Source organism: Agelaius tricolor, unplaced genomic scaffold (assembly GCF_023055355.1).
Source record: "Agelaius tricolor isolate 1412-34295 unplaced genomic scaffold, bAgeTri1.0.p SCAF_4, whole genome shotgun sequence".
Lineage (NCBI taxonomy): Eukaryota > Metazoa > Chordata > Aves > Passeriformes > Icteridae > Agelaius > Agelaius tricolor.
The window spans coordinates 18,004,050-18,020,525 of NW_027269264.1; the positions used below are offsets into that span (position 1 = coordinate 18,004,050).

Below are 16,476 nucleotides of genomic sequence, written 5' to 3' on the forward strand. Positions count from 1 at the left end.
GAAAAGTGTGGTCCGTTAACTGAATCAAATTGTCCGTGTGGACTTTGCTTTACTAGGAAGTATCTGCTTCTTGCCCTGGGTGTCTTGTGTCTGAATTGGGATCTCCTTTCCCCTCAGCAGTAACACTTCTAAAAAATGGAAATACTAATCTTTGGTTAGGATTAGCTTTCATGTGCAAATAAAAAAGGTCATATCAGTTATGTAAAGAGTCAGTAGAAAATGTAATTAATGGTGCCTAGGAATTGGCCAAATTTCAGTGTATGTGATGAAGGTGACAAAGCAGCAGGATTTACTTGTAAGTTTAAATGTAAATTTGCAAAATAAGTCAGCTGACCTAAGGAGTTTACTTTCTTCCGGGCTAGCAGTCTTTTTTTCTCTAGTATTTGTAGATACTGGTGAATTCAAGTTGTGTCCAGCCTGCACTGTCTTTGCTTGGTAACAGCTTTTATTTTGTGGAGTGCTCTATTCCGTAGTACAATAGGCTTGTAGAGGTGAAAATGAAAGCCTGTTTTTATTTAGACAAATAAAATAGAAATAGACACTGTCATCTAATATACATAGAGAAGGCAGTACATATGCTTCTGGATGTACCAAAGAAGTAACCCTTTAAGTGTTAAGAATATCTGTACATTAAATGTTGAAATGACTTATCTGTATTTCGGGCTTAATACAGGAGGAGAAAAAGGACAAATGGTGTGAATTTTCTCATCATTTAAAAGATCCTCTGAATTACTTTGCATGGGAGAAATTACTTTAGCAAGGCTGACTTTTTAAAACAACTTTTGGTTGAACTAATTTCTCTTGCAGACTTTGTTTCTCAGTATCTTGATGAGATCTATAGGGAACAAAAACACAGTTCTCCTTGGTCTTGGCTTTCAGATCTTTCAGCTGGCTTGGTATGGTTTTGGATCTCAGTCTTGGTAAGCATATGTTTTGCTATGTGGACACTTGTTAAGGAACTGAAAAGCTTTTTTTTTTCCCTAACAAATTTTACTTCTAATTCTGTTGTCATGGGTATTTGAGTGTTCTGTGAATTAAGTATTCCCATTTTCATTACTCTACCAAAATTTGGTCTGTATTTTGCATATGTAGGAATGATAGAATTTTGTGTACTTACAGTCCTTTTGAAAAGGGAGTCTTGGCAACATTTTGTTCCACTGAGTATTAAGTCTATGAATGTGGTTAAAACTTTTTCTTAAACTCACAAGCTAATAAGTAGCATGTTCTCTCGAGTAATTCCACTAGATCTATTTTACCCATTAGGTATTGGACCTATACTTGTTTTTGTAACATATTCTCTTACTCCAACTATCATCAGTCTTAGAAACTATCTACAGTTTCTTCTGTAGGAAACTATCTAGAGTTTCTTCTGTCTTTAAGTAGAGACAATTGGAACCATAAGCTAGAAAATCTTACTCTTTAAGTGTGTCCTACTGACAGGGAGGAGTGCTTGTCATTTATCAAGAGTACTTCCTAGTCAGTTGTAGAAGCTAGAGAATTGTCTCACTGGGACACCCTGGGAAATTGTTCCTTCGTACAATGTTAGGAGAGGAAAGCCCACTTCACTCCCATTCCCGTTTTTTTCTCTGCTAGGATAAAATCAAATCAAATGTGCTTCTCTTCCAGCAAGTTCAGAATAATATATGGGAAGGGAGCAGGAAGATAACCAGATCATTTCCAGTTCTTTAGTTGTTTCAATATGTATATTTTGAAAGGGAATGAAGTGTTAAATAGGGGTGCTCTTGTGGGAGTGTGGGGAGTAATTATAAGGGCAGTCTCATTTTTAATTCAAATTATGTATTTAATGCAGGATGATGTGGGCAGCGGGAGCTGTAGCAGCGATGTCAAGCATTACATTCCCAGCAATTAGTGCTCTGGTTTCACAAAATGCAGAGGCAGATCAACAAGGTGAGTACTTGATAAATTGCTGTTTATGCATCAGGCTGCTTTTTTCTCTAGAAAGCAGAAGAGTTACCTAGGTGTACTTTTCAAGTTATCTTTGTGTGTTTTCACTTGGTAGTACCTGTGGAAGTCTGCTAGTCTATGTAGAGAGGAAGGAAATGCACAAATTTATCATATTTACATTGTAAAAGACATAATTTCTGATTAGCTACTTCTTGTCTTTCTTTCTGTAAAAGTACTATGAAGGCAACAAAAACATTATCTTTTTTTCTCTTCCTTTTATTATATGCAGTATTCTCTAAGTGAACAGTGAGGATTAATGTAACAATGCTACCTTTTTAATTACACATTTTACCAGATTGAAATAAATGTAGGAAAGAAGCTTTATTTTTTTGTAGAAAAGTTGGCCCTATTTGATACAATACCTCAGATTTTCAAGGAATAGAAAAGGATGCCAACGTAACCAGTTAATCTGAGAAAACACAAAATTTACTGGTTTTGATGTGAAAAGCAATGTACAGTCAGAAATTACTCCTCCTTTAAAGTGAAATGAGAAGTCATCACAAATTAAAACACTGGTAAAAAGACTTTGTATTGTTCTCGAATTGAACTTGAATTTAGTATTCTCTTTAAAAAAATGCTTACATATAAATTTTGAGTATCAGTTATACTTTAGCTTTGTACAGCATGAGGTAGGTAAATGCAGGTAATCTGAGAAGTACCAAGGAGATACTGTTCCAGGAGGTGGATTTCTGTTGAAAGATGCAAAAGATGGTATTTTACATGGGTTTTTTTAATTATTCCCCTCTCTCCCATTTTTTTGAGACATTTTAAAGATTTTTAAAGACTTGTTTTCTGTTTACATCAGGAAATTACTAGTTTAGTTAAGCTGACAGAAGCCATTGAACTTTGATTTTACATAGAGGAAACTGGTGTTAATAGCAAAGGCTTTCAAGACTGAGGTTTTGCCACCTAGTGGCATGAAGATTTTAAACTTTCATATCATAAACCTATGAAGTAAAAACTTTTTTTGCATGTTTTCTTTTCCTCCCAATTTACAAGTTGCTGCCTTAAGAATGAAGCAGATTATTAATATTGTAAAGTAGCATCTTTAGACTCTTATGTGAAGTTAATATCATTAAAACACTTTTTGTATAGTTGTCATAATTACTTAATGAAGTCGAAACAGAAGTGTACCTATAGCAGTTTGATTAATCAAGCTTTAAAAAGAATCCATTATTAAATTGCAGTCAGTCAAGTATTGTGAATTTACTGCTGTATACTTAATTTACTGCCCTGAATAGGTTACTTGGTATTTAAATAAATAGTGGTCAGAATTTGTGCATATTTTCCCAATCACAATTCTTACCACTTAGGTGCATTACTCTAAATTTCACTTGAAAATAAATTGAATGGGAACCACATTTAAATGCTATCTTTGCAGTGTTCATTGCAGGCTTTGCGTGAGAGTGGAAGAACTCTAATATTAAAAGTTAAACCTGCACATAAATTTCTTTATCATAATAATGAAGTATTATCCAATAATAAAAATAATAATTCTTCCAGTAATCTTCAAGTATAGTGACAGAACTATGGTGTGCAGAGGATTATTTTAATCCAACAGATTTGTCTTCAATAAACTTCTTACATCCTAGAATGTAGAAATAATTATGATATGCTCTATTTTGGAACAATTATTAGAATACACTCAGAGCTCTTGGCTCTGAGCATTTCTTCCTTGCTTAAAAGAAGAAAATCTTACCTTTTTTTCCTCATTAGGTGTTGTCCAAGGAATAATAACTGGAGTAAGAGGACTGTGCAATGGCCTGGGACCAGCACTGTATGGCTTTATTTTCTTTGTCTTCCATGTGGAACTTAATGGATTGCTACCTGATAACACTTCTGAAATTGAAACAAAGCAGAATCCCAGTGCTAAGGTTAGTTCAAAATTTGGTGTGGAGTTTCCTGTGTAGAATTCATTGTGCCAGAAATCTCTTTTTGGTTGATTTAAAATCTGAATTATTTAATAAAACTGAAAAGTGAGAATTAAGTCGTTTAAGAACAAGATGTTCTTGTTCTTAAATGACTTAATTCTCACTTTTCAGTTTTATTAAATAATTCAGATTAAGATAATTTAAATGTGATAGTAAATACTTAGATTTACAGTAGTAGCAGCATTGGTTTTGGTATTGTAACTGTACCAGATAACTTATTTTGATGTAAATTTACTGGAACTAAAGTTTGAGTGAGGTTGCATTATTATGATTATCCACAGGAAACCCTTACAGCAAACAGAGGAGTTGTAGGCTGTGTTGGAGAGTAATAATAACACTTGGCAATGCAATGACAAAGGGCAGCTTTTGAAAGATTTTTGCTCCTCTCAGTGAAACCACAATTATGTGGTTAATACTCAAAAGCTGCTCAGATGAATTAGCTGTTATACTGCAAATGAGGGTGTATTAATTTGTGGAAGTTCATTTCTTCTTTGAGTATTTGTGTGTGTAGCCCCTCTTGAAGATTTAATATCATCAAAATATATTTTGATATGTTTATATTCTTTATATGTACAGACCATCAGCTGAAAATTTAGGCCTCTGATTGTAACAAGAATTGAGGCAAGGGAAATGCCTGGTTACTGTATACTTATGTTCAGATATTTTCCCACTTTATTTGAGAAGAACTTCCCACATTTCATTTGGTAGAATAAAAGTACAAAGGATTGACAAGCTTCACCTTTGGTTTTATCTAGTTTTAGTTTACACAGATACAGAAAAGTTGTTAAAGATTAAAAAAAAGCTGGATTGCTTACATTTTTCTTTTGTAGAGGTTTGCCAGAAAAACCTGGCTGATTAAAATTTATGTTAAAACCTTTCTGGTGTTTGTTTTTAGTTGGGGCTATGAAATGTGGGTAAGTTTTGTTTTTGAACTTTAAAATAAACTGCTTAGAAGCAAGAGACAATAACTCCAAATACTGAGTTATCATACATGAGTAGCATGTGTCTGCAGTGAGAATGGTCTCACTGTTATTTTGCTCACCCATATATTGATTTTTTTGGGATGCTTGTTTATTTGGCTAACTTGATTCTAGATATCTCAGCCATGGAAAAGTGAAGCTAAGGTTATTGAGTACTTGCACTTCTGGATGTTGAAATCTTATTCTATTAATGTTCAGATGACTCTTGTTGATTTTACAAGCATGTTGCCTAAAGCAAAAAAAAATTACAAAAAAGCATCAAGTCAACATCTGTTTCATTAGCTAGGCAATCATACTTTCAATTGAAAATTTTATGTGTTTTTCATTTTTCGATCAGTGTGGAGATCGGGTGAGGAATTCGTGGGGATTTTAGATGTAGAAAATTCGCTTTACAGTGCACATATGAACCTGTTTTCAAAAATTTTATAGTCCCCATAAATGTGTCTCTCATGATCTCCTGCCTTGGTGGTGTAGTTCATAATGCAGAAGTCAATGTCTGAAAAAATGAATTCTTTATTATGCTTGTTTTCCTGTAGAGAGCGATCATTCCTGGTCCCGCCTTCCTGATCGGAGCATGCATTGTTCTCCTGGCTTTCCTAGTTGCCTTATTTATTCCTGAGAACAAAGCCAGCAGTACCAAAAAACACAGCAACAGCATCAGCAGTAGTCAGAGTAACAACCTAGACCAAAGTAACGAAGAGGACATTGAACCATTGCTGCAGGATAGCACTGTATGAAGGCTAAATTCTGAGGGGGCGATGGAACAAATTCATGCACTGAATTGTGGCTCTGGAAGCTTGGTGGGAGGTACAGAGTATCCTGCCTTTGAGGAGAAGGCAGCTGTGACAGGGGGTCACTTGCTGTATGCTACTTGAGGTTGATGCCATGCATGCAGGAGTGGTTTTTTAGAACAGCAGGTCACAAGCTGGTGTGATTCTACCCAGTATTGGACTGCAAATGCTGTGTCAAATTCTGATATTGGGTAGAAGAAGATGATATTAAATCTTCAAACCTGAATACAGAGACAGATTTTTTTAAAAGTTTGAATGTTTAGTTCCCAAAATTGCAAGTTAATGCAAAATAAACAGGTTTGAGTCAGAACAATTTCAGCCATCACTATAATAGGTTGTTTTACATTTCTTATGCCTTTTTGTCTGCATCTATGCCACATGTAGTCTTCATAGCATGGGAGGCACTGATCTCTATATAGTTTTGGTACCTGAAATAGTGGTTATCAATGAAATTCTCAAGTATTATTTACTAGCAAGAACTTCAGTAGTTACCAGAAAGCAGTGATGAAAATGAGATGGCAGAATTGTGAATGTGTGTGATCACACAGGATAGTACTTAGCCATAAATGAAGGTCATACAGAAACCTTAAAGCCACATTCTGGAATCATCAGTTGTGTGCAGTTAAATCTAGATGGCACTGAAGAGCCAGGTCCCATTAATATTTTGCTTATAAAAAAATATATTTTAATATTAAAATGAGCAGTGTCAGAAATAGACAATTCTGAGTGGGTGCCAGAGTACTTTACATCAAAATATATATGTATGTACTGCATTTCGCCACTTTATCTGCCATATAAACTAATTTTTCCTATTAATTCCTTTCACCGCTGCCTTAACTGCTTCTTAGTGTTCGGTTATTAGTCATATTCAGCCTTCATATCACTGTCTTACCTGCTGAATATCATGGATATATTCATATCTTTTTTTTCTAAAAGATGCTTCAAAGGAGTGATGAATTATAACAAATGTGCTAATTTTTAGAGACATTTTATGAAGAAAACAGAGATTTATATGTATTTTGCTGCAGTGTAAATGGACTATTAAACCCAACTTTGATGAAGTACTCCTATGAATGTTTTATATGTATACAATATATGTAGATATTTGTAAGGAGTTTTAATTTTTCCAGATGGGGTGCTGTGTAAATCATGTATTTATAAATGTAATGAGGGTACAGACAGTTATACAGTTTTTTAAAAGGCTTGCGTATTGACTGAACAAATTTTAAAAATATATATTTTGAAACTTGTTCCATGTTGAGCACGGATAAGAAACCTTTTGTACTATGCAGGTTGGTTTTTAAGTTAATAAGCTTCCTAATGCATAATAAATATAAATACCAAGCTTTCTAGGTATCATGAGTAAGTGTCTGTTTTTCCAAGTTCACTGTTGTGCCTTGGCTGCTTCAGAGCAGAAGTGGGTTTATCCTAGTGTTGGATGACAGTACCTGAATTCCTGTTGTGTTGTGTTTGTGTTATCAAGAGTGGTGAAAAGCATGCTTTGCTTAGAAATTCCATGGGTTCCTGACATGTTATCCACTGGGGTGGAGAAGTGGAGAGTGTAAGTACAAAAAACCCTGAGAATAATGCTCTAGTAGAACACTACTACAGAATTAATAGCTTTTTCTGAGGAGGCTGACGTAGAAAATTCAATTTTTCTTTGAATTTCTTGTAATTCAAGCCTGGGCTTTTATGCTGGATAATCTTTTTTCGCTGCAGGCCAGACTGCAGTTGGGTAAGTTTTGCGTGATCCCAGCTTAGAATGTCTTAAACTTGATATATGGAATAAAATACAGATATATTAGTGTTAAAAGTAGCAGTTGTCAAATTTATTACTGCTTATAGTATCCCTGCAATGGATCAGATTTTTGAAGTAGAATCTCAAAATCACAGAATGGTCGGAAGGGACCTTTAAAGGTCATGGGACAGGGGCATCTTTCATTAGAGCAGGTTGCTCAGAGCCACCCTATCCAACCTGACCTTGAACATATCCAGGACTTCTAGGAATGGATTATCCACAGCTTCTCTGGGCAACCTGTGACAGTGCCTCACCACCCTTTATTGTAGAGATTTTCTTCCCTTTGTTCAAGCTAAACTTTACTCTTCTCATTTTAAAACTCTTACTCTTTGTCCTGTTGCTACATACCTTGGTGAAAAGCCGCCTCCTATCCTAAAAGTCTTTTTTGTACATTGAAGGGCTCACCCCAGAGCCTTCTTTTCTGCTGCCCGAACAACCCCAAACAACCCCAACTCTCAGCATGTCTTCACAGGAGAGGTGCTCCAGTCCTTCAGTCATCTTTGTGGCCTCTTCACTCCAACAGCTCTATGGTTTCCTGTGCTGGGGAATCCAGAGCTGGATGCAAAAGAAATATTTTGTGCACACACCCTTACTCTTTATAAATTATTATATGTACTACTCTGCTAATTAAGTACACAATAAAAATGTAAAAAGGTAAGCTATAGATGAGATAAACAATTTTCAAATATTTTTATGAGTAGTGTAAAGTATTTTTCTGTTCCCAGTAGAAAATTAGTTAATGATGCTCAGAAATACCTGATGTGTCATTATTTTTAGGAATTTTTGTTCAACACAGTGGGGTACAGAGATTTTAAGATTTGGTTCTAAGTTAATTTATCTTGATTTTAAACTTCAATATGTATTTAATATCTGTTTCTAGTATCTGTCATTACTGAAATAGATACATCACAAAGATATTTATCCAAATGGAAAGTGTGTTGAAGGCTGCGCTTACTAAATCATGATCCTTGTTTTTCAGTCCTGCCCACTACTTATGCAGTGCTGTATTAATATTCAGGTTAATACTCAACTAGGAAGTTTCCATTTTCCCTGATGTCAGCCAGTTGGATTTGCAAACTAATTGAAAGGTCTTGAGTTTTTGTGTTAACAAATTGATTAAAAAACTTCCCTCTGGAAGATTTTTTTAAATGGGTTAGAAAGTTACTTCCCTGTAGAAGTGTACAGATAGTAGATGTTTTTATGGCTGAGACTTCTGCACTTCTTTTTGCAACAAAATTGCATGATGATGGAAACATTTTCAAACTTCTATTTTCAAAATGCTCCCTCCATAAAATACCTTTATTTTAAAAGGAAATTTTTCTTGCTTATTGTTAGAACAATATCTTTATCTTGAAGAGACACATTGAATGTTTTTATTTTTCAAACATACTGGCATAGTACTAGCAGACCCTTTTTGTCACAGAAAAGGTCAGGAGATGTGGAGCAACTGCTTTTCTTTTCATGAACGAAAAATGTAAGTTTCACATGGGATAACCAGTGAACCCCTGTAGCATAAAAGACTTGCATGGTAACTCCCCATCTATTTCCAAAGTACTGTAAAGATTCTAATATTGAAAAGTCTTGTTTTTATACAATTACCTCATCGATGACAATGTAGGACTTTATGTGCTTTTGTTTCCAGTTTATTTGCTGCACCAGCTTGCCCATGAGTGATCCAGTGAATAAATTTCACTCTTGCTGTAATCTTATCCTTAGATCCCTTTTTTCTAAGGGATTCTATTCAAAGCAGCCACTTCATCAGTGGTTACACTTGTACAGTTTTTTCACAAAACAGAACTTTAAATAAAGGAACAGTTTACTGTTGAGCAGCTGCCATTTCTATTACACCTTTTTATCAGGGACTAAAAAGTGGTTCATTATGTACTTAATGGAGAAAAAATCTAGCAAATATCTTAAACTGAGACAGGATAGGAGCACTTCTAGTTTCAAATCTCCCACAACCCATAACTTGTTCTAATATTTGTTTCTTCAAGCCTTCAGCATTCTTCTTCAAACTTCAGAGTGTTTTCTGTGAAATCTGTGAAATAATGGATTGAATATCACAGGACTTCAAACAATGCTGAAAAAACTTACAAAGGTTGTTCTTCATGTCCTGGATGGCTGATTTGTAAATGCCCTGTTAATCCTTGTGGCTCCATACAATTGTTAGCTAATGCCTAACGGTACAATATACACTTAAAAAGAGGGTCATTGTTAGAAATAGCACTAGTAGATTTGTATTTCAAGTACTTACTTTGACTGTTTTCAATTTTTTTGACTAACTTTTTCTCAAATCAACTACATTGTCTGTGATATTACTATGCAAAGTGGTTGATGAAGGACTTGCACTAGAAGCAGAAGTATCACCTCTGGAACTTGTCTGTTTGTGCTTGTATCATTTGTGTTACCTTTGATCTGCATTGGTTTTTTTTCCAGACCGTTTTTGAGAGACCGGGTCATTTTGTGAGAGTTAGTTTAGTTGCAAATAGGTAATACAGTCTACAGATGTGCTTTACTGGGCACATGTAAATGTCAATACACTGAAAATTAAAGAAGGAGTGAGGGCATCGCTGTCAACTCCCTTCTGCATTGTGAAGCACCCAGTCTTCCTCAAGGGTACCTTGTGTTCTGTCTACCTTGAGTGTGACTGTCCGGCATATACACAGATGACAGTGCATATCAAGATATGTTATATATTAGTAAAGTTGTAATTCTTAATACTTTTAGGTGGTAAATGAAATACTTTTAACCAAAGCTTTCCTCCTTGTACCCCTGAGGTGTGCTTAACCTCTATGTAGGAGACCATTGCTCCAGAGCATGTTTTATTGCAATGTAACAACATGTAATAAGAGTTCTTCACTTCCTCGGTGTGGTAATGGCCATGCTTCTTTGGGGCAGCTGCTGATGTGTGTGTGTGTGTGTGTAGAGCTGTGCTTCTGATCCAGAGAAACAAGGTTCTAGTTGTTCTGATGAAATGTACCTTTCTTTGTTTTTTCTTTTTTCTTTTTTTAAATTTTATTTTTTTTCAGAAGAAATCAAATACAGTCCCCCCCCGCAAAAAAAAACCAAAACAAAAAAACAAAAAACAAAAAAACCCCAAAAACAGAACAAAACAACAACAACAAAAAACCAAACAAAAAAACCCCCAAAATCCAAAAAAAAAACCAAACCAAAAAAGCAGGGAAAGACATTATGAATTAACAGTACAAAGATCTGGCAAACTATACTTAGGGAACTTCTTACCTTTTCCTCTGTCCTCAGAGATTTTTCTCTGTTGTGTACATGCATTTATTGAAATATGAAAATATTTCAATAAATATGATGCTACTGTATTTTGATTATAATATACTAAAAGATCATAATAAAACCTATGATAAATAAACTTATTACTTAGATTGTTTTAACAGGCATGTTAAGCAATCTGTTATATATATACTAGCATCATTAAGTCTCCTAACAAGAAGAGAATTTGATCCTAAAAGTTGTTTAAAATTTTTGGTCATACTTTTCTGTTCTGGTCCAAAAGCTTTCACTCACAGGATGGCTAACCTGAGACCCTTCCTAGTCAACCTGAAAAAGTTGGTGAAGCAAGACGAGTAGATCCACAGAATAGCCTATTTTTTATGTGACTGAGGAAACTGAGCATGACTTCTAGTCCTCTGTTTAGTGGCATGCTGTCTTATGGGTTCCTTTTCAGGAGGTTAGTGGTAAGATTGATCTAAGAGTAAAATCTTGAATCCAGCATGTGTAAAGAACTAAATTAAATCAGTTTTTTATTTCCTAGACAATTTTTCTTGAACAAGTCATACAGAAAAGAAGGTGCTATTTGTCTTCTCCCATTTGTCTAAAAAGAGTAGTCTTGCTCTGTTTTCTGAAAGAACACTGCAGTAAGAGAATGGAAGATAGGCATGGCTCAGGGTACAGACCCAGGCCTAGCATTGCTGCTCTGCTGCCCTTGCAGTCTATTTTCTGTTGCTGTAAAACTGCCTTTATATATTGCATTTTCAGCACTAGCACCTTAAAGCAAATGTGTTAAAATCCTTTCTTAATTTGAAAGCAAATGCTGCATCACCAGCTGAATCTCTGGGAAGTACAGAGCTGCATGATTTAAGTGCAATTGACTGCATTACGTGCTAGCAGTTAGGAAGTCAATATTTTTTATAGTCCTTTTTTCTGTTGACATGAAAAAATGGCCACTTCTGATTGCATACCCCAGTGAGAGCTTAGGCTTATGGATTTCAGAAAATTGCTTGTATCTGAAGTGTCCCTTGACTGATGCTTGATGTACGCCTAAATGCTTATGTGTCAATATAATTGTGTTAAGAAACAGCCTGTAAAGAAAACTGTGCTGCTAGCTCTGCTCATCTGAATGTAGGCAAAAATCTGCTCATCAGGACCTTATTTGATGATGATGCAAGAAAAACTGTTAGTAAATAACAGGCAGGCAACATTATTCATGACAAAGTACTTTTCTACACATGTGGAAAGTGTTGATCTTGAAAACTTTGCAGTGGTTGTATTGTTTTGTCCAGAAAATCTGTTTCAAAGGAAGTTTTAAAGGCAATTGTTTTTTTTTTCCCTTCTCCTCCTCCTAGTTTTGATGAAGAGTATTTTTAAGCATATTTTACACTTTGAAGCAAGTCAAAATGTAGTCTTTTACTGCAGTCTTTTCTGGAAGTCCTGATGAGTTCTCTTTAAGTAAGAGAAACTTAATCATATATGGGGGTGTCTGCTTTATCACATGCAGGTGCCATTTTTGGTAACTTAATGCTGTTTCTCAGGGTACTGGTTCAAACATCTTCTGAAAAGCAGTGGAGGGAAAAAAGCAAAACATGACAAAATTGTTTTAGTAACAAACTGAAGTGTTAAGCACTAAAAAAAAAGTTACACATGCAGGTAGGTCTAAGCATCCTTCCATGTTGCTTAAAGCCCAAAAGTAGCTCTTTGTTGCTGTCTTACTTCTTTATGCCTACATAATAAACAAAATGTATTTTTTCATCATTGGCATCATCTGTAATTGGCTTATAAATAGCTGAAACATCAAACTTGCCCAGCTACCTACTCCTATTATACTTTGTGCTCATGCTTAAATGCATTGTGTTAATTCAGTGCATCTAGTGATCCCAGAAAGTTCAAAACATGTATTTAAGAAGAATAGTAGCATATTTTAGGTAGAATATTTAAAGATGCATTCAAAAGATATACTTTATATATTTTTTTAACACTGAAAGAAAAATAAAACTGGAAGGGAAGACTGAGAAATATAATATTTACTAGATTATGCCACCTAAAGTGAACTGCATTCTGCATATCCTTGTCAGGCACACATTTTGACCTCAGAGAGATATTGCAGGCCTCTGTGCAGTCCTTAGAGGAAAGCTGTTTGCAGAGCTGATAATTTGTGACTTTAACTGTGTGGTTAAGGATTTAATCTTCTTGGACAATAGATTTCCATTTTTCCTCAAGAAGTAAGCTCTCCCTACCAATGAGTTAGCTTTCATTTTTCAGACATGAAGGCATGTTTGGAAAGCACCTTGGGAAATACAGAGCACTAGAAACTCTTAATGATCCTGGAACCAAGTAATCAAAAAAAATTCAGATTTTTTTCCTTTTTTTTAGTATAAATCGCAAAAACCAGAAGATGTTGCAAGATCAAGAGAAGTACTTAATTTTTAGAGTTTTAGAATAATTCTGAAATTATTTGTCTTTGTATGAAATACATCAACAGCACCACAGCTGCCCTTCCTGAAGGTGACAGGAAAGAAAAATGTGATAAAGGTCAGACTGTCAGGCAGCCTATTATGAGCAAAACACTTTCCTAGGATAGAGCCTCGCCAAGGGTGGGCTGGTTCCACCTTGACATTACAGCGTCTGTCAAAAGGAAAAACAACTCATGACTCCAGGTAATAACTGAAGGTAGTAAAAACAACTCATTTGCCCTATTTCTTCCATCTCTAGGGGGAAAAATACATCAAGCTACCATGTAGCAATCATATTAAAAAGTTCTGCACAGTTGCCTCAAGCAGTTGGTTGAGATCTTTTACTTTATTACTAAATACAGAAAAGTAAAAGCTTATCTCTAGGTTTATGGAAGGAGCCCATGGTAAATATATTTTAATTTATTTGGCTTTATTCACTGTTAAACATAGTCATATTTGGAGAAAGAGCAATAAAAATGGAACAGCGAAGATGTGTACCTTTAGAGGTAAATTTTTAAAATTCTATTTAAAATTTTTTCCCTAATTGCAAAGGCTCCAGACTCAACCTAAGAGTTTTGGCTTATTTTATTGTATTTCTTGCATGATTATGAGAAATGCCAAGCTACCTAGAGCAGAGTGCAGACAGGATAATTAAGTATTAAAAGTGCATTTGACAAAGCATGGTATTACTGAAGAAAGAGAAGGAAAGAAGACAGCATGACTTTCTAACCAACCGAATTTTCAAACCTGATAAAAAACCTCATGTTTATCTGTATAAAGTAACACGAAAGATCAACATTGGTTGCAGAAAGTTTTGTAAATATCATTTTGATAAAAGGTGTTTTCCTTGCAGACCTAGCTTTGAATGGAAATATTTTTGACATGACACTGATCAATGATTTTGGCAAAGGTTATATCTGAAATATACCTAGATTTTTAAATTTAAACCTATGAATCAAAAGCTAATAAGAAAATCTGCACAGCAAACTTGATCTCTGAAAACTGAGAAATGGCCTTCAAAGAAGAGAATTCATCCCCATCTGACATAGCCATTTTCCTCTGATACCATGTGCCACAAACTTACAGGAAACAGAGGAAAACTTACACCTTTACATAACTTGTTCTTTAAGATGGAAGGCTGCTTTAAGATGGAAGATGCCACAAGTCTCAGGTGTCCATTTTGCGACTAATTCCAGTAGGATACAATTTCTTAACTACAGTACTTAAAAAATGTCTTTTATTTATTTGTTCATGATGCAATATTGTTTTCACCCTTAGATGACAATTCTTTCCTGTCCATGCAAATGTTGAGGTTTGTAGCTTTTGGTACATGACAGGTTTAGCAGCAAATACCCATGCTTTAATTGGAGTGTTCACATGCTTGTTATCAAAGGAATGTTAGTTTGATGCTGTCTTGTGTAGCTTTTGTCCTGCATAAAAAAAGACCTAAAAGTCTAAGGGAAGGCTGACACAGCAGTCCTATTTAGAGCATTGAATGCGCTGATCACTTAAGACTTGACTGCATTGTTTCTTTACTGCCTAAGGTTGTGGTGATAATGCCATTGCCAGGAGGCACTGAAAGTGTCTGTCACTGCTAGTTGCAGATGTCTAGAAAGCCTACTGTTAGCAGCAAAAAATACCAGAAAATCTTGGCTTTTGTTTTCACAGTGTCTGCTTTCACGTCATGGTCTCAAGAGTACTGTAAGGTGCAGGTGTCATTGTAAAAAGATAGTACCACTTTATTCCTAAGAGAAATTAGTCATAGAAGAAAATCTTAGCTGAGGAAGTAGTACATCCATCCACAATCCCCAGAGTGGTATTTGAGTTAGAAAGTGCCTTAAGGCACTGAGCTTCAAATACTTGGGTAAAACATCATACATGCTTCCTCGATGTTAGTCTGAGACCTTGTCAGCTCTTTTAGATGATAGAACAGCAGTGTTATATCAAAAAGATACTGAACTATCTGACAAAATTATATCTGGCATCACCATTAAACTTGAAGGACCACAAAAACCTTTACCAACTGGAAGCAAACTGTGGTGCCAATGCTAAATAAGACAACTCCCAGGGCAGACATACTGAGGAAGTGAAAAGTCTTTGTTGTCTCTTTGAAAATACCTTGTTGTCTCTTTAAAAGATTGTGAAATCTGAGATCAGTTTCATTAATGCCTCCTGTGGATAGACTAAAAATCCTCACCTATTAATGAACAATCTTGTATAGTCTTTGTTATTCAAGTCTTGCAAAAATTTTAGTAAGCTTGAACAGTTGTCTTCCGTGCGTGTACAGATTAACCTGCGTTTCATTAACTTGAAAAAAAAATTATTCAAATAATATCCAAAAATACTCACCCTCTGTGCAGTAGAAATGTGTTTGCTGAAACAGGTGATGGCAAGTAGAATAGACTTCTGTTTTATAATTAAATGCTGTCAATATCAGAATACCTTTGGCAAGAGTCAGCTGTTGTGTTAAATAAACTTGCAACTGAAAGTAGTCAGGCACAGGAGGAGTCATGCCTCTGTGGGGTTAGATGGCTAGATAGTTAGCACATGCCCCATTATTGAAAAACAAATGGATACAAAGATAATTAACTTAGAGAATGTATAGATGTTTATACCAAAAATATTAAGACTGGTGTAACTGAAGCATTAACAGAAGAATATATTAAAGTCTTAAAGACAGCCAAGCCAGGGGTATGGTATGTGTTAATTGCTACAGAATGCTGTATATAGTTTTTCATTCATATTCCTTGATAGTGTCATGCATTGACATTGGCTGGATGTCAGGCACCCACAAAAGTTGCTTGCTCACTCCCGTCTGCCGCTGGACAGGGGAGAGAAATGTAACAAAGGGTTCGTGAATTGAAATAAGGATCAGGAGAAGTCTCTCATCAAATATCATCAGGGCAAAACAGTCTCAAATTAGAGACATAAAGTGAATTTATTACTAACACATTCAGAGCCGGATAATGAGAAGTAAAAAAAGCTCTTGAAAACACCTTCACCTCACTGCTTCCTCCTTCTCAAGCTCTACGTCCTTACCCCAGTGGTACAAGAGGACAGGGAATGGGGATTATGGTAAATTCATCAGCCATGGTTTATCCTGCTGCTCAGGGGGAGGAGTCATTCCTCAGCTGCACTGTGGGGTCCCTCCCACTGGAGACAGTTCTCCATGAACTTCTCTGATGTGAGTCCCTCTCAAGAGCAACAGCTCTCTGTGACCCGCTGCCATGCGAGTCCCTCCCATGGACACACAGTCCTCCCAAAACTGCTGCAGCGTGGGGCACTCTTCCAGGGGGTTCTTCAAGGAGTTCT

At 35.7% G+C, this 16,476-nt stretch overlaps 1 protein-coding gene across 2 annotated transcripts in view; it reads left to right on the top strand.

Annotated features, from left to right (window-relative positions):
* Window positions 1–7,023, top strand: part of MFSD14B (major facilitator superfamily domain containing 14B) — a 30,568-nt gene extending 23,545 nt beyond the window's left edge. For both annotated transcript variants that reach the window (XM_071424783.1, XM_071424784.1), the window contains 4 exons: window positions 808–920; window positions 1,811–1,908; window positions 3,682–3,839; window positions 5,413–7,023. In XM_071424783.1, the coding sequence (XP_071280884.1) occupies window positions 808–920; window positions 1,811–1,908; window positions 3,682–3,839; window positions 5,413–5,613 (570 nt within the window). In that variant the 3' untranslated portion in view covers window positions 5,614–7,023. The remainder of the gene's footprint in view (window positions 1–807; window positions 921–1,810; window positions 1,909–3,681; window positions 3,840–5,412) is intronic.
* Window positions 7,024–16,476: the final 9,453 nt, after the last annotated feature.